This window comes from Calypte anna, chromosome 8 (genome assembly GCF_003957555.1).
Source record: "Calypte anna isolate BGI_N300 chromosome 8, bCalAnn1_v1.p, whole genome shotgun sequence".
NCBI lineage: Eukaryota > Metazoa > Chordata > Aves > Apodiformes > Trochilidae > Calypte > Calypte anna.
Window position 1 is genome coordinate 25,530,530 of NC_044254.1, and position 19,359 is coordinate 25,549,888.

The 19,359-nt window shown below is 40.8% G+C and overlaps 1 protein-coding gene across 2 annotated transcripts in view; it reads right to left on the reverse strand.

The window, feature by feature from the left end:
* Positions 1 to 19,359, reverse strand: part of LRP8 (LDL receptor related protein 8) — a 171,690-nt gene that overhangs the window by 30,526 nt on the left and 121,805 nt on the right. For both annotated transcript variants that reach the window (XM_030455482.1, XM_030455484.1), the window contains exon 4: positions 9,978 to 10,106. In XM_030455482.1, coding sequence (XP_030311342.1) covers positions 9,978 to 10,106 — 129 coding nt within the window. The remainder of the gene's footprint in view (positions 1 to 9,977; positions 10,107 to 19,359) is intronic.

Below are 19,359 nucleotides of genomic sequence, written 5' to 3' on the forward strand. Positions count from 1 at the left end.
CATCTCAGACACTTTGGTAGGAAAAGCTGCTCCATAGATCTCAGCCTTCCATCCATTGGGCAGACGTGCACCCTGTGCTCCTCTGCTATTACAGAGACATGAACAGCTTTAATGTCCCTGCCTGTTCTCTCCATTGCTTTCTGGTTTTGGAAAAAGAAATAATCAGAACCTTAAAAGCTCCACTTTAGTCACATTGACAAATGATGGCAAAATTTGTTTTATTCTCAGAAAATCTGGAAGCTTCATGTTTTTTTCTGACTGAGAAAGGGAAAGAATTAATACCCATGTTTGTTAGTCCACAGCTCCATTGTTGGCCTTCAGCTTCCTCCACTTCCACAAATTCCCAGACACAGGGATAGCGCCAGTTTAACCAGCTGGAAAACTCAACAATTTTACCAGTATCAATCATATCTTTTATGCTGCCATAACTAAGAAGGGAATCCTGGAGACTCGTAACAATCTACAAAACTTATTTTTTATTGAAGACAGATAAGGATCAAGGGAGCAGCATCTGACACTACAAAGATCCGTGCACTGCTAATGCTTGTGCAGCTGCTCTTGTGTCATGAAAACTGCACACCTCAAAGCATGCAGAAAAGAGGAAAAAACTCCAAAATATCCATTGACTGAATGACTGCAAAAAGCACTGTGAAAAACAGAGCAAAGAAAAGCCACACCACATTGGCCACCTCTCAGGATATATTTCTGAACCAAGAGGCCAAGCTGGGAAGGCAAAGAGAAAAGCCTCACTTCAGCAGGATCATCTGGTAGCTACAGAAGCTCTGGGGTCACCACTGTGATAGTTTGGGGAGGGTGAGAAACTGATGGACTTTTCAGGAAGCAGCCAGCCCTTAACTATTTTCAGTTATGTGATATGAGGAATGAGTTTGCCCAGAGAGGTGGCAGATGCCCCATCCTTGGAAACCTTCAAGGTCAGGTTAGATAAGGCTCTGAGCAACCTGATCCAGTTGAAGACTCCCTGCTCACTGCAGGGGGTTGGGCTAGATGTAAAAGCTCCTTCCAGCCCAAACCAGCCTATGATGACTCTATAATTAAGGGGCAGACCTATTACTTGATGTAAACAACATACCCACATAATGTACCCACAATTCCACAAAAAACCAGCAATGATTTTCAGAAAAAATTACTTAAGACTTCTACTCAAATGGAAAATTTAAGCACTGAGTGACACTCACTACAATTAACAGTGTAAGGGTCATGTGCTAATTGCACTTATTTTAATAGTAGTGAGACTGCTGTGACATTAAGCTTTGCCCTTCAGTTTCTACAGCTTTGAAATAGAAATCAGTGCTTTGCTGGACTTCAGCTGAGAAGAAGAATCAATAGTACAACATGAACAATTATTTTCAGCTTGTTGGAAAACAAATTTATTGAAGCATATTTTATCGTGCCTTTATTTTATTGTAACCTTCCCAGTTATGCTTTATCAAATAAACAACTTTCTTTGCAAAATATGTTAATCCAACCATTACATCTTCCTCTGTATAAAAGTAGTATTTTAGCACTAAGATAACTTTCAGATATTGTTTTATCCATTAACATGATTCATAAACCAGCTTGGTTTGGCGTTACACATTACACGGTCCTCTCCTGCGTGGGACTGTACTGAGTTCAAGCTAAACTGGTTTGGATTCAGTCTCTGATCATATGCTCAGGAAGCAGAGCTGTTCAGCAGTCATTAATTAGCCAACCACAGATGTGCCCATGGGCACTGAAGGATGGGACTCCTACCCACGTCTCTGCCATCAGAACACCACGGTTGGCACTGACAGCTATAGAAGGTTTCCCTTAATAAAGCTAAACAGATTCTTGCTTGTGGGATGAACAGGCTTGGAATTATAGCTCCATTCTTACAAAGAAAGCACTCCAGGGATGTGAAATACCATCATGTTTGGCAATTAGAGATGGAATTTCTTGGTTATTTCAACTCTAACTGGTGAAAGGGAGAAACGTAACTGCCAGCCAGTTTTTGACCGTGTCGACAGCTCAATGTGAGAGAATGGAAAGAAGAAACAAAAACAACTTCTTTAGCTAAAGTACAGAAAGAGCAGCAAAACAATGCTGTTGTGTGTGCACAGGTAACATGCAATCCAGCAGCACTGGGCTTTTATTTTAGTTTTCCACAGATTTTTGTATAAAACCAGTTCTTTCATACCACTCTTCCATGACTCTGTGAGGCCTGGAGGACTTGTGTGTGTGAGAATGGTCTCAGTGTGTTCTTTGCACCTGTTCTTTTTTTTCCTACTGTACCTTCAGGAAAATGTTGCAAAAGTAGCAAATTCTAAATTGTCTTGTTTCCATATTTTGTTTTCTTCTATTGATCTTTAAAGAATAAATTATTCATGCTACATACTGATACAGACAATTTCTCTGTAACGGAGGGATCAGCACAGAGCAAGTGTGAAGAGGCCACCACCAGAGCCTGCTGTGAGTTCTGGGAAAACTCCACTTGCAGAATGTTCCACATGTCTGCTTTTTTTTTTTTTCAACTTAAGCTTGAGAGACAGCAGTAGGGAAGACTAAGCCATTTTGCCCTAACCTTCTGCAGGCAGGACCCTGGCACAGCTTAAACCATGGCTTTAGGGTTGAATTCCTGACTTAGGTGATGACTGACTTGTCTCAAAGCTAAGTTCATGCAGTATTTTACATTTAATTACAAGCATCCAATATATTAAAAATGCAACTCATTTTTTTCTTGTAAGAGTACTACTAAACTTAACTACCTATCTCCTTTTTCTTGCTGTTTTGTTCTGAAGGAACTCAGGAAAAATATGATTATGGGCTGAGATATTTCCTAAATAACAATGAGGATTTTTCTGCAATTACTCCTGCTTTTGAAGGAGCTCTAATACTTTAAGCAGTGATAAAGTGGCAGCTGTACATGTTTAATTTCTGAAAGCCAGGGCATAATGCACAAGCATTAATCCCTCCAGCTGTCCAGTAATTAAACATCATGTAATGCCCAGAGGATATCATTGCTGTGCTACCTTATCTTATTTGTGAAGGACTTTCATTTGTTAAATCTATAGTAATTTTCTTTCCATTCTTGGAAATAATTGTGGATTCCTCCACCATGGCAAGTGTACTTGAGTTACAGCTGCCTCCTATAAAATGTCAGGAATTTCAGGCTGGCCATGTGTCTTCTCATTATATGCTGAAATAAATAATGAATACTGAGAGTAGATAAGTATTTCCTCTGCAGGCACAAATGCAATACTATGGGCTTTAACCCCATTAAAATTGGTGGGTTTCTCAGGGAGCATATATGGCCAGATCTAATCCTTGGGATTTGATTTCCCTCTGAGCTGACTGAGGTCATCTCAGGTACATAACTCTGCACCTTGTCTGTTAACAAAGGTTATGAACAGAATTTGTAACTTTAACAAAAGTAGGTATTGATCAGGCTGCAAAGGAAGACAGAAATTTACTGCTACTAATGTAGCACTATGTATAAAGCTCTCACTAGGATCTGTGGAGATCTGGAATGAACAGAATCAGTATGGTCAAATCCCCATGGGTGGCACTGACTCAGATGCAAAACACAAAAGAAGAAAACAATGCTGAGATTTCATGATGCTCCTTATTCCTACAGGACAATGACAAAGATGATAACAAAATTTAACTATCAACAGAAAGGTCACTTCATGTGAACCTGAGTGCAGGAGCAGTGGGAAGGAAGGTGGCTTTAAATCAGCTTTGCAATTCCCCCTGCAGCTGGCTGATCACCACGTGGATCTGCTGGAGGGATCAGACCAGCTTCAGCCTGCTTTCAGTCCTGCCTTCTGCCAGTGGTTCTCAGGTGATCTGAGGTCTAGTGAGCAGGACATTGGAAAGAGATTACTCTGAAAGTTTGCTGCACTTGGACCTTCCAAGAAAAGGACCTCTCATTTGTAAGCACCACTGCTTTTTATGGTGAATCACACATATGCCTGGAGCTGTGCCAGGAAAGAGCAAGTGAAAAAACTCCTGCCCCTAGGGATCTTGTAAGTGACATGTTCCATGGGTATGTGAAGGTTTTGAGCTACCACATCATGGACATGTGGCTTACAGCTCTGCTTACTCTCATTTCCCTTATTAATTTAAAAAACTTGGTAAAGTTTGTTCACTTTAACCTGGCATGTTGGAAATCAAGAACTATTTCTGAGATATATGAATGAAAAGCTGGAAGACCAGGGTCCAAAAGAAGATGCTCTCAGCAGCGAGGCTGTTAACTGTCAAGAGACTGCTGGAAGAATTACTGGCTCTCACTCCTCAACAATTTTATGAGAGCAGTGTGTCTGCTGCCTCCACAGGTCCCCATGAACTGCTATCTCTGTACTACAGATAAGCAGCAAAAACATGGTATAGGGAAAAAAAGCTTACTGAACCATCATTGTATCACATATGTGTAATTTCACTGTACCTGACTACTGGGAAAGTGTAAAAATCACATACTTCCAACCTCTCATCTGCCAGGCACAATTCACATTCGGGGGGGAAGAAGTGGACCTGGTGAGAACCAGTAACACAATCAGAAGAAATGGGGACAGAGCCTTGGTCTCTCTGGTGTCCATCCCATAGTCCTGTCAGGAGGAACAAGTGATATGTACATTAAGAGGTGCAACACCCATTTCAGCTGTCACAGGATGGTAATCCTGTTCTAAAGCCATGCTGAAATGCTCTGCATTCCTGAGCAGTGGACAAAGCACTGGTTTATATCTCTCTTAGCAGAGAATTAACAAGCAGTAGTTAGGAAAGTTCAGTCTGACCCTGAGTTATGATGCTTTAATTACAGTCTCCATACCTAATTTCTCTTTTCAGCCTGAGTAAATGCTTTCCTAAGCTTGTCCAATCAATTGTGACAAAGGTTAGTTACACTGGGAGCAGAAAACCTCAACCAGGGAAATAAAAAGGAGGAAGTCAGCACCTCCAAGCCAGCAAATTCAAGAATGCTCTTATGTTATTAACTGTTGATGTCTATTTTAGAGAACTAAACCTGACCTGTGACTCCAACACATTTAGTATTGTAAAGAAAAGCATTACCTTTGCTCCAAAAAACCTGAAAAATCAGCTTTTTTTCTTTGTACAGACACTTTAATTTTAAAAAGGCAGATATTTGCGTTTTCAAAAACTGTGCACCAGAAGTTAGCAGAGGCCTTAAAGCCTACATGCTGGAAGTGTATTATTTAGGCAGACAGGTACTTAGCTACCTACATGCAAGGATTAATAGAATCATAGAATCATAGAATTGGCTGGGTTGGAAGGGACCTCAGAGATCATCGAGTCCAACCCTTGAACCACCGTTGCGGTTGCTAGACTATGGCACTGAGTGCCACATCCAGTAAATCGGGATCCCTAATCACTGTTGCTTTATCTGCTGCAGGTTAAATAATGCACACCTTCCACTGCTTCCTTGGGAAGTTCTTTCACTAGTTTGAAATTTTCCTCCTTGTTCATGGGTGAAAAAAACCAATAAAGTGTGTTTCCACCCACTGAGAATGGCTTCCAAGCAGTATGATGGGTCAGTGCCTGGTCTGCTTAGGAGAGGGTAACTGCTTTCCTAACACTGGTAACCACACCAGTACTATCAGGCTGGCAAAATGCTGTTTTAAACAACTGTGCAAGTTTTTATTTTAATGGATTTCAGTCATCAAATTGCTGTTTCTTACTCCAGACATGGCAAACAAGACCCTTATTTCAAATGAACACAGGCTGTTTTGCTCATTCCTGAAACTAGCTTTTTATAGGGCTAGATTGTACAGTGACAGATGTGGGACTGGAAATATTTGACCTGAGATGCTGCTTTTTCTTTTTTCAGCATACCAGCACTCAGGTAAATCCAGAGCTTCCTAACTGCAGGTGAACCATTTGCCTAAAGAAGGTTACACAAGGACAGCATACAAGAGTGCAATTTCTCTCCTCTCTTGAAGGGCAGATACTCTGAAGCAATGCTGTGACAAATGTTTTTCAGGTACACAGTGTGCCTATTCAAAAATCAAGTCTTCAGCAGTGAGCAAAGGAGAGGGATGGAGAGAACCAGTTTGTTACCTTCCATTCAAGCAAGATAATGCCCCAAGGACGTTGCTGACATGAAGCACAAAGAACTCAACCCAAAAAAAGATCTTTGCATTCCTATTCTAGATGTTTGTCTATGAATTTCTAAACAGCATCTTCCTAACTCCAGCTGTGCTAGTGCCTACACTGACCATGCTGGATAAATTTCACATTGATTCAAAAAAGCAATTATGTAATGCTGAGAAGAAAAATCCATCGAGAAATATTCAATCCAGGATCCTATCTGAAAACCAAGTTGTTGGAAGCCAGGAGCAGACACAGGAGGAAGAACCATAATACACCTGCACTGTTCTTACAGTTTTGGATTATTCTACTACCATAATCACTGCTTCCCTCTCCTTCATCAGCTCCTTCTTTAACTTTGACTGTGAGCATTTTGACATAAGGACACGTGCTTGCATGGCTTTAGCATGACCAATGCATATGGATATCAGTACAATACTGATAATGGTACAAAATACCAATGCAGAAATGCAGGATCAAGTAATGCTGATAAGATCCATATTAAGTTCTTTTGAAGAATTCTAATACCAAAAGCCATATTTTTTCCTAACAAAAAAATAACAGTTTTCACAGTTAAAACATGCTTAAAGTGTCATATTAGCTAGAAATAGTAGCTTTATTAACCTGGATTTAGAAAGAGCTTAGGGTTTTTCTTTTGGTTGCCCTGAATGACAATATCTTTAAGTCATCTTCCACTTGTTTATTGCACATGCAGGCTCTCAGGATAGAAATTATCCTGAGCACAAACTCCCTTCCAACCATTTAGTCAGAAAGAGATGTTATTTATAGAGAAACTGGTCAGCTCTGTGTGAGGTGCAGCCTCAGCTCTGACAGACTGCTCTGTTCCAAGGGGCTGCAGGTCACAGTCAGTACTGAAGCTTTTTTTAAAATGAGAACAAAAAAGTGATGCAGAAGTTAAAAGACAAAAAAAAAAAAAAAAAAAAAAAAGGTGTGAACATAGGAACAGATCTATCTATCAGGATACTGTGTGTTGCTGAGATGAGAAAATGGATAAAGGAAGATTCTAAACAGAGAAGAAATGGGAATTTTTACAGAGTATCAGTGTTTAGGCTTAGTGAGGTTTATCAGATTTGGATAAAAGACAGGATAACCATCAATCCTCCACAAGCTCTCTGAGTTTAAACATTTAACACGTTTGTTCTCATCCATGAGGAAAACATCTTAATTTGGCAATCACTGAAAATGTTCCCACTACAGCCATTCAGCAGTGCCTCCTGTTTCCTTCTCAAAGTGAGTTTAATGCCTCTGAAAGATGCTGAGTCAGCAGATCTTAGGACTGAAAGCTTCTGATGTTTGACCCCAGCCAGGAAGCTCCAAGTTTGCCTCCCAGTGCATTTCTGCCTGGTCCTCTGGCTGAGGAATGGACCATCCCACATTCAGAGTCATCAGTGACCTCTCAGCAGGGATTGCTGATGTAGAGCCACCAAGGTGGCAGCCTACATGGGGACAACACTCAATGACAAGGAATTAAATGAAAGTCACTCATTTATTTCACTTGAGTTACCCAACAAGCATCATAAGACAGTACTTTGTCCTTGGATTAAATTTCCATTTTAAGAACCTGCATGTGCACTAAAAATATGGAAGATAGCAAGGCTAGAGATGCTGAAACATCCAGAAAAAAACCCACTCAGCTATTTATAAACCCATTAATAGCATCATTACACTGAAATTATGTGGCATTCAGAAAATACTGCATTCATTTTGGGGTTACCTAGAGCCTCAAAAAATAGAAGTTGAAAGCAATTTCAAGTAGATTTTTATTATAAATAGAAGACTCTAGGAGACAACCACTGGTGCAAGGAGTAGCATTAAATTAGTGAAGGCAGCCACCAGTGTAAAAAATGTTTTAATTTCATTCACTCATGTTAGGGAAAGAATTTTTTTTCACTAGCAGTTACAATTCTCTTCTAAACTCGCCTCTAATTCAAGCTTTCCATTCACTGGAAAAAACAAGCAAACAAACAAAATGAAACAAAAACCAAAATGAAACAAAAAAACCCCACAAAAAACAAACAAACAAAGGCATATGCTGCAAACAAAAACACTGATACTCATCCAGAAAACAAATGAAAGACTTTTGAGAACTACTGAGACTAGGAGGACATAGAACCAGGGGTCTCAGCACCTCACCAATGTAGCACATCACAGGAATTTATTACTTAGGAATTGTCCATGCAGACATGTAATTCCACATGAAACAGGAGGCCATGGAAGGCTTTTGGCTTTTCTGTACAAGCCAAGCCAACCGGAACTATGCTGTACAGGATCAGAGCAAGCACAGCAACCTTTTACAGTTACCCCTGGGCCTCCAAGTCATGTGCAGTATGGAGTGGAGCTGCTTTGAAAAACTTTCTATCTACTCTGTGGTTAATTGAATTAGTGAGTCCCATCCAACCCTCACACCCAGCTCTGTGCAAAATCCATCACATATCAGCAGTTGGGAGAGGGTTCAGTAGAATTCCAGCAAGATGTGTATAGTGCTGGCTATAAAAAGAGGGCCTGAAGGAAATGGTTTGGTTAACCTGTAAAAGGTTAGAGGGAGAACTTACTGCACAGGAAAAGAGGCAACAGACACAGGTTGTGACAAATGAAAAGGTAAAAAAGGACAAAGGAAAAATGTTTTTTACTATGAGCAGCTAAACACTGGAACAGATTGCTCAGACAGTAAAATCTTTGGTAAGACTAAATTTTGTTTCATAAAGCTGACTGCAAAGAAATAAATTTATCCAGTGGTTTTACTCAGAACCACAAAATGTTCCCATAGAACATATTTCATTACACAACTTCAACAAAAAAATACAATGTGGATTATGAATTGGCAAGGTTTTAGAGCTCAAAATCAAGTTTTCAAATGAAGAAACATCCATGTGTACTTGCATGTAGTCATTAAACTCTTTCAGCAGTATTAAAGAGGTAAAAATAATGTTGCTTCTATCACTCACAACACCAGAAATATTGATAGATGAGAGGATAACTACACAGACCATGAGGTAGCTTCTTAATAGCCTGGGATTGTTTGCACATAAAGAATTTAACAGACAGTTATATATGAGAACAGAATTAGAAAGATTATTTTACTCCTGCACAGACTAGCAAGACTGATATTCCCTAGTTTCTGGTGGTTTGTATTAAAAGGAAAGTTAGAAAATTATCTGGGATATCAAAGGGAACCACAATAATGAGGGAGGCATTAATGCAAAAGAAAATATTTAACACCAAGTGGCATAAAAACCAAAATATGTTTAGTCTATCAAAAAGACAGTTTGAGAAATGGCTTGATTACACAGTGTAGGAGTTTTCACAAAAGGAAAACACTGTTAAATTGCTCTTCCATTCAGCAGAGAAAGGCCTAATAAAAGGCAATTGCCATTGAGGGACTGAATGTAAAACTGTTACAGTAAGTAGTGTATCATTCCCTCTATCCAGTGAAACCTACAAGCTATTAATAAAAACATACCCAGGCCTATCTGTTACATCCCAGCAAAGGCTGGAGCTTTAGTCTATAAGGGCTACTCTCTGCAGGAGAGGAAGGAAATGTTGGGTAAGCTGCTGAGCTACAAAGGAACTTTTTGAAGTCCTTACCACATCATCTAGGTAGCAATCCTGATAACTCTGTTCCCAAGCGACTAACTATATTCTGATACACTAATAAAAAGAGTATACAACTCTCCACAGAATTCCCTTTATATTCTCCAGTCAGCTCCAACTGGAGAACCCTTCTTTCCTCTCTTTTTCTAAAATTCACTATTTAGCATTGAAAATACAGAGTGGATACATTTGTTGGCAGGAAAAGCCACCCCTTTATATGCAATTTGTAATAGTCACTCTAGGACTGTTATAGTCCTGAAAGGAGATGCTGCATTACTTTAACTCACCAGGAGTGCAACCAGCCTCATCAATGCCACTTTCACAGTCCTTCTGCCCATCACATCTCCAGGATGAAGGGATACATTTGTTGCTGAAGTCTCCACAGCTGATTTTTTCAGCTGGACATACTTGCTTGGCTGGAAGAATAAAAAAAACACCAACAAAATAAACCAACACAGAACTTAAACACTGGACATTGCTTACATTGTTAACACTTTAAAAGTTATTTCTATTTTGTATGCTTCAATCTTGAGACATGTTGTAATGAAATTCCAAGTTAAATCTCACTTTGAGGTATGGCCCTTTCCCACCTTCTCCTTGCCACCTCAGTCTGTGCATGGCCTACAAGTGCCCAGATTTGTGCTGCAGTGTTTCTCTCTATCCCAGAACCAAGGACCCTCCTGTCCTTCCAGCCTGTGCCTGACCCAGCCAATTCCTTCCAGCAACATAACCATACAGGAACGTGCAAATAAAACAAATATTATCCCCACTCTTATTTTCAAGCTTAACGCAGTAAAAAAATGAACAGACAGAGCTGCTTCAATAGACCAACAGGGAATTCAACTAAGAACCTGGGCTTGGTGGAAGGACTGGAATTCTCAGTGTGAGCAATGCTCCAACACAGCAACAGCACTGCCTGTTTGGGACAGCCTCAAACCCCAACACACTGTGCTTTTGCTATTAAAACACTAGCACCTTGCACACAGAAGCAGTAATATTAGACAAGCTACCCTGAAAATACTACCTCAGACTCAGCCAGGAAAAACAAATTGCCTGGTTTTAGTATAAGCATTTACTTATGTGATTGGTATTGCAAGACAGTTTCTAGATTTGATGACCTAGGTAGATTATGGTCAGTTAACCTGGGGAAAAAGTGTCAAGCAGAGACAAACTCACACATGCTAAGACAAACTTCACTTCCCAAATTAAAGGCAACTGTGATCTAAGAAATGGAGACACAGAAGAGGCAAAACCCCCACTACATGCAAGAATACAAGTAAGAAAAAAAAATCTGTCAAATTCATCTGGAACCAAGTAAGCTGTGAAACTTGCTCTCTTATAACAATTTTGGATTGCCAAAATTCTTTTTTTTTTTTTTTCTTTCCCTCCATACTAGTGTAAAGAGCAACAGATCTAGAGTTATTGTGACAAGGCTGCTTGAATGCAAAATGTTCCACAGTTTATTGTTTAGTATTCTGGAGTCATCATCCAGATTGGCAGGATATGCTTATTAAACAGATTAATTTCTCTCTCTCAAAAAATACCTACATATTTTCAAATAGTTCTTCCATTTTTATTAAGGATGATAACACTATATATAGCTATACTGAAAAGAGAGGAGCCTAAATTCTGAATTAAAACTACCTTTCACATTACTCTGCCCTGGTAAAGGAACTTAAGGCAAAGTCAATCAGTTTCCCTACTGAGATAGAAAGGATAAAAATTATACCTCTCCCTTTCCACCTGTACAAGAAGGCTGTAGAGGGGCACCTTGCAGCCCCAAAGCATCAATCAGCCACTCTGAAAGAACTTTTAATCCCAGGATTTCTCCATCTTAGCACCTTGAAGCCCTCTAAAAAGCAACTTCTAAAAGCTGGGGGCAACCAATATACCAAGAAAAATTAGGTCCTGTTCTTACAGACAGATGTAATGAGGTTTTACAACCCTGAGGAAGACAGTAGTTGTGCTGAAATTTGCTCCCTGCATAATACTTATGAATGTTGCAAGATCTACAGGGTGAGGGGAGAAAAGGGATCCTTACTTAGGCTTTTTGGGTGTTTTACTAACAGGTCAGTAATAAAAATCACCTGATATTGGAAAGGCTCTGCAACCAACCCCCACCAGGATCAACATGGCCCCAGAGCTGCCTGCTGGGGTGCACCATCCTTATCCGTGTCCAGATAACTCATGGATACAGGAAGAAAAACAAATTCTGTGGCAGCTGATTGGCAACCAGCGATCCACTCAAAAAAAAAAAGAAGTTAAAATGGTCCCTTGAGCCTAGAAGCACCACAGCCCCTCAGCACAGACAGCCTGCACCCCAAAAATACCTTACCTGCATAGGTGTGTGTCTGGGGAATGTGGTGAGGAAAAATTAAAATCTGTAGGCAAGTCACTGTAATGTATTAAAAAAAAAAAATCTCTACAGAGCCACACAGGATCAGAGACTGCAGGCTGGCAGGAGGAGCCTGCAGGGCCCAGGGAGGGAAGGCACCAGACGCCTCGCCTCACTGCCATCAGCCCCTCTGAGGAAAATGGCGGCAACTCTGAGGAAAATGGCGGCAACCCTGAGGAGATGGCAGCAGCTTCTGGGAATGGGAGGGGGATGGCCATACATAGGAGGCAGCAGAGGAGGCCTGGGGACATGAAAAGAGAGGTACAACACCTGGCTGCAGGGAAGGGACCCCAACAGCAGGGCTACCTTGTCTTCTGAGGGGCTTGCCAAGCAGCGTGGGTGAAAAACAGGGGTTTTTTTGCCGCCAATACTGTACAAGGAGATGTGATTGGGGTCTACAGCAGCTACATGGGCTTTGCATTACCTCACCATGGCTTTCAAAGCCTCTCGGTCGCCAAAACTCAGCTGCCCCCTCCCAAACACCTTCACCATCACTAAACCCTGGCTGTGAGGAGCTGCTCATTAGGGCTGGGCAGATGGCAGTTTGCTGTGGAGGCCATGCCTGTCCTCACTGGACTCATTCCTCCAAAAGGACTTCCATGATTTTGCTCTTTCAAAGCTCACTTTTTGTCTACATTTGTGCAGTCTATTCAAGAAGAAGGTGTGCATTGGACTGGCACGCTGATAGAACTGGGAGACCAAAAGAAAGCCAAAGACATTTATTAATCACATTATTGGTCCATAATTCCCCCAAAATATTCTAGTTCTTCTCACTGTGGTGATAGAAAGGAAAATTTGTTTTGATGCCACGCAAGACCAGCTTACTTATCCTCACAGTAAATCTCCATTGTGTGGTCAGATGTTTAATAGCTCAGGGGAGATGAAGGGTTTGGCAAGGTATGGACAGAAGATTCCTATTTATAGAGAGCAATCTTTGTGTTAATCATCTTGCTGACAGAGTAATTACAGTAATTTAAAAAATATAAATCAAAGCTTGAACTTGCAGAGATGCAGCAACAGAAGCTGCTGTTGGTCACAGTTTGTCAAGTCTGAGTTCCAGTCATTTCTGCACCCAAGAAATCATTGCATGGAAGTCAACAACTTGTAAGCACTAGCAGACAACAGAGAGGAGATCTTGAATAAAACTCGAGGCAAATATTAATGAAAATACTTATGCATTATTTCAGCAAATTGGGCCCTCCTCCTCTCTCTGGAGATGCTTCAGCAGTGCAAGTGGACTGAATGTTGTTGTCTTCACTATGAAATAGGCTTTTAGCTATGGCAGTCCAAACTTCTCATTTCTGCACACTGTTTACACAAACCCAGGCCTTTCGGGCTTCTTTGACCAAAATGTTTACTTCCTACTTTCCAATTCATCCACCCAGAAAGGAAAGGGTTAGCACTGTACGTGACAGTGAGTGCTCTTACCCCTGGATATATTCTGGACCAATGTGAGTTATAGTAAGATGTCTTTTCAGAAAAGCACCATTAAACAACTTGGTTGAAATGTCAGACACATCAAGACCAATTTATCACAATGAACAGCAAATGCCAAGGATGGACAACAATGGTTTATTTATAAGGAGACAAGAGCAAAGAAGCAAGAAGGTTCCATTTACTCACTACCGCCAATGGCACATTCTTCTTTTTCTTTACGGGAGGCTACAAAGTCTTTCAGAGAACCATAGAGCCTAACTGGCGCCCCACTGTTTGCTTCCTCTTGTGCTACTGCTGTGCTTTTCAGGCTCCAGACATCATGTATATTCAAGAAAGCCCAAGAAAACAGAATTGATTTACTTTCAGAAGACCATTTGTCAGGTTCTCACCAAACAGGTACTCTAAGAGCATACACAAAATGGAATTAAGCAGCTTCTACTGGTGGGAAACCCACAAGATCTTTCATCAGCAGATTGAAAAGAACACTCTTTGTGGAAATACATCATCTTATAGGTCTGAACAGTCTCTCTGTATCTGCTGAAATAACTCCCCATCCTCTCCAGACTGCCCCCTGTGTATTTTCCCAGGTTCTTCAGATGACAAATGCCAACCCATAACTTCATTCTGTGACACAGGAGAATGACATACTCAAACAGTGTAATTAATTTCTGCCACACTCATAAATTGCTCCTGCAAAACTTTCACTACTACCTTCACAATGGAACTTAAAATTGCTAACTCCTCCTTTCCTCCAGCAATGGTTTAATTGTTGGCTATTTTTAAAAGGAAGGGTTTTTATCAAGGACCTCTTCTCAAATATCACTCAAATCTTTTTTTGTCATAGCTGGCAATCCTATTTCAGAGATGTACCAAGAACAAAATACATGTTCATACCTGCTGCTGTTTGTACTATGACTAGTACCTCTCACATTTCCAGCCAAAACAAGCACAATTGTTAAAGGACCAACTGTTTAGAAGAGAGAAAGGGACCTGACAGGCAGAGATTGCCTGAGGGAATACACAAACTCAGAGCTCCCAGTTCCTGAAGGTTTGCAAATAATAAAAACATCTCAGTCACAAATTTGTGCATGTAGTCTTTTTAATAGATACATTATATATGTGTGTATATATAAAATTCATATCCCAGTCTACACTCACCACTGACTTACATCTGATACTTTCCCATAAAGTATTTTGGGTGCATTTCAAAAAATCTGTCTTCTGATTTAAATTACTACCACATCTGAAGGTGTGTCTGCACTGGTATTTTCCTTCCCTCATCTCTTCTCCCACCTCAGTGTGGTTTGTTAGAACACTGGTTTCAAGCCTATTCACCCACCAGTTCACTCCATAGCTCAGGACAGGTTGCTGTTGCCTGAGGTTATTTCACTTAACCCTGCAAGACACAGCAGATTTTCAGCTAAAGCATGTTGTATAATCATATTTGTTATATTTAGCTGATCTCCCTGATCTCCTTTTGCCAAGCCCAGCCCAAACCAGACCATCAAACAAGAGTTTCATTTACAGGGAGAAGTGTTTGTGCAGGGACAGCAACATCCATAGTGGATGAGTCTCGGGTATTTCCTTGGCATTGGTGTTCAGAGCACACACGCTGTGACTGCATGAGGGACTTCCTGCACTCAGGGCTTCACCAGGTGCTTTTGTTTGGATATGTGTTAGCAGATGAAAGGACAGAACATGATACAGGCAATGTTAGTCAAAGAACTGTTTCCACAATGGTTAGGATTCTGCAGTGAACTTCCCCTTATGTTAAGTAAAGTAACACGGTGAGAATCAGCCTGCTGGGGCAGCAAGCTTTAGGTGAACTTGCAACCTCTAAATCTGGTTCAAGTACATCCAGCAGTAGTATCTGGTTTGCTCATCATACCTGTATTATGCATTTACTTGAGATCACTGAGAAAATAAAGGCAGCTTTACATTTCCAGTTGAAACCAGCCCAGGCCAAAACAAGTGTCACGATTAGTGCTTTAAGTGAATTAAGATTACAGCACTCAGAGACTTGGAATGAGACCAAGCCACCACCACAACTGATGTCTTTGTTGACAGGGGAGGTTGAACCATCCATCTGCTAGCACAGGATGGTCTGGTCAGGTCAGAATGGGAACATGCTGACAACACCAATTCCCAGGACCTGGGAACTTGGACTGCTGCTACCTGACACAAAGTTTCTGATTTGTGACTGAGACATTTTTCTTAATTGCAAATCTCCAGGAATTGGCAAATCTGAGCTTCTGTATTCCCCCAAGCAATCTCTACCTGTCAGGTCCCTTCCTCTCTTCTGAACAGCTGGTCCTTTAACAATTGTGCTTGTTTTGGCAAGAAACATTTATACCCAACAGTCAGGGATTAAGTTGGTGAGGCTCATTATGTTTGGGTTTTGTTTTAATTTATTTAGCACTTGTAAAGTGACAGGGTTTTAGACATGTCTGTACTATACACAGTGACCTTCCTCCTCTGTCAAGTGTGGTTGAGCACAGCAAGACAAGCTTCTAAGAGATCATGACAGGTTTTTAAGTATGAGAAAGATCTACAGGATATATTAAGGATTTTCTGCCTCAAATATAAAACACTACGCATGTGAGATTTCAAGAACATATTGTAAAGGCTCACTCCCCAGAGCAGCTTTTAAGTTAAAGCAACTTATTACCAAAAAGTTCCCTTCCTAGGGGACATTTAAGGCCTCCACACAGAGAATTAGCCATTCCTCAGTGAGGTCAGTCCTTGGACTGTCTTGACCTTTGTACTCCACTTGGCTCATTCAGCCCAACTTCAGTAGTACTTAGATGTTAGTTAAATGTCTCTAAGCATTAATTTTGTCAGAGATGCATGAATCCTTCAATACACTTGAATGAGACGTAGGATAACTGAGGGATTCCAAGCCTTATTGCCATTTTATATAGATCCTAAAAAACAGGAACACACAAATCAGCTACAACCACCACTTACTCGTAGCTCAACAGAGCTAGCAGTTGTTAATCCTGTTGCAGAGCTCAAGTAAGACATCACATGGCAAGGCAGAAGAGATGTACAACAGAAATAATGTTGGTGTAGTCCCACTCCATCTGAGTAAAACACCATTACAGTGTGCACAGCCACATGAAATACCACGAACTTTTTGCCACCTCTGAACACTACAGTGTTTTTTCTGACTTTCCTGACACCACAGCCATATGGTCACTTGAAACGTTTACCCAGATTAATCCAGAGAATAAATTAATAAAGCTCTGTAATGACCTGCAAGTGCCTAGCTTAATCACCATGAAGCAAAGCCCTCATTGTTTAGATGAACAAAAAGGGGATTTTGACAAACTGAAGTCTGAGGCCACCTGCCAACTTTTCCCCCTTTTTCCAAAAACTTTGACCCATTGCATGTCTTCTTTGTGGATGAGATGAACCCATGATTCACCCTGGACTTAAAAAGAATGTTCAAGCATGCACAGAAAAATCCTAGCCAAAAAACCTCACTGCTGACTTCAACTGAATCAGGAATAAAGCCACACATCATGTTGAGAATTTGCCAAAATGGGTCCAGTGACTGCTCCATCCCAGCTGGTATCCTGGAGTTCAGTATTAAACATGGAAAACAACCAAAATACATCCTTGCCAGTTGTGCCATTTACTCATATTAAGTCACAAATGGATATTACTGGTACAGTGATTTTTAAGAGGAGAAGAGCTATATGGAAAGTTTAGTTTTGTACTTTTATCAGTGCCAGTCATAGGGCAGACTGCTCTTTTAAACTCAAGTGAGATAAAACCTTAACATACAGGAAGAGTTCAAGGTATTAACTGAAAACAATCACAAAACAACAAACCTCTGTTGATATTTATGGGTAAAAAAGTGCCATGTCAGAGACTTCAAACTACAAATGCCACTGAAACCCATCATGCAGCCAAGCAGGAGAAACAGGAACAAAGTCAGAGTGGTCAGATGTTTCACCCTGCCCTGCTGAGACATTAACATGGTCCCTGCCTGTGAAACTACAAAACCTTGCCCTTCTCTCTGCTCCACCTCTAAGTCAGGTCAGAATTTGTCTTCAAGAGCTGTGACAGTACATTATTCTAGCTACTGAATACCTGAGTTTCCACATTACAGTTCTTCAGATTATTTGGCACTACTTAAAATTTTATTTTCCCTTCACTGATGAGCATCTCTGGTCTCAGAGATCAGCTGCTCATGCCCTTAGCTGGACACATAGAAAAGAAGATATTAGTAATAAATTCAGGGAAAAAATTGAATGTCAAATAAGAGATCACAACTCTTGAATAAGAATTCTAGAAGAAAAGTACACCTGTTCTTGGTGTACCTAAAGCAGCAATGTGCACTGCTGGTCTCAGACAGTTTAATAAGTTAGTAAACTGACAGTTAACTTTGTTGATTAGCAAATATATAGACCTCTTAGCAAAGCCCAGTACTCAATTTCTCTAGAGGTAGTTTTCTAATAGCAAAGCTGTCAAACAGTCCCCTTTGTGAGAGGCATTTTTCATGCTCAACCAAAAGCAAAGACTAAAAAAAATCCAACAAAGAAATGGCTTTAAGATGGTCAGTTAAAACACTCTTTTTTTTTTTTTTCTATCCTCAACATCTTCTTTAAACTTTATTGCTTTTAGAGCTAGTTTGAGAGTGAGGGATGTGGAACATTGTCCTGTCAAACCTGCCATCCCACTGCTGCCATGAGTAATCATCCTGTTAGTCTGTGCACACATTGCCAGGTGTAATGCTGCTCAGCCTCCCCCCCCATTTGCATTAACAGTAATGAGTGAGGTCAGAGGAAAATAGAAAAGACTTTGTCTTTCATGAAGCACAAAAATCAAACTAAACTCCATTCTTTGACATGTATGAGAGGACAGCTCTGCCCCTCAACAGAGATCCTCTACCTCTGCTTATATCCAGGAAGTCCTATTGTGAAAACCCAAGACAGCCTTTAAAATCTGTGATGATCCACTGTGTTGCCCTATGATTAGTGATGCATGATGCTTTCAAGGCAGTTCTGATTCAGGCAAACCTTAGGAGAATAAAACACTCAGAGGTAACAGCTGACCCAGCACAGACTGGTAGCAATGTAGCTGGGAATTGGCGGAGTTCAAACACAGACACACTAAGGGAAGAAAGAAGAGTGTCAAGGAAGAAATGAGAGTCAGGAGGTTAAGGCAGCACAAGCTAGGCATGAATGGAAGTCAGCTAATTAACCCTGAGAAATGCAACTTTTGAAAGGAAAACTTGTTCGCTGCCCTAGATCAGTAATTCTGAAGCCTTGTGGGCAAACAGGTTCTTGAACAACTTTCCAACTTTCTCACGCAGCCAGAGAGCTGACAAATTGATGCATTGAGCTGCTGAACACAGCCCTCAGGGCCTGTGATGGCCTTGCTGAGCAAAGCTGCACAGCTGGGGAATGACTGTCTCAGCCTTCCTCCATCCAAGTGTGACTTACTACACATCTTTTGTCATCTATTCAGGTATCAGCTTGGCCCTGTCAGCCATGTGTCTAAGTAGGGCAGGCTGATTTCCACTATCTGGGCATCCCACCAGACTTAACCATCCCTGACCTGTGAAGCTTATCTATCCCTCATGGGCAGACTTAAAGACCACAAAAAGAGTTATTCTCTAAAGAAATGCAGATTAAAACAATATTCTCTTGGTCTGCTGTAATACAGTAGTGCTTCTTCTTTACGCTTAGGCTTTGGGTCTAAATACATTGCAGCTTCATTAACTTCTTCACTAAAGAGTCAGTGATAAAACACCAACTGCAGCACTCAGTCAAACTCCTCATGTGATCTGTAACAGCATACTGAAAGCATCTTGGAACAATTTCTGC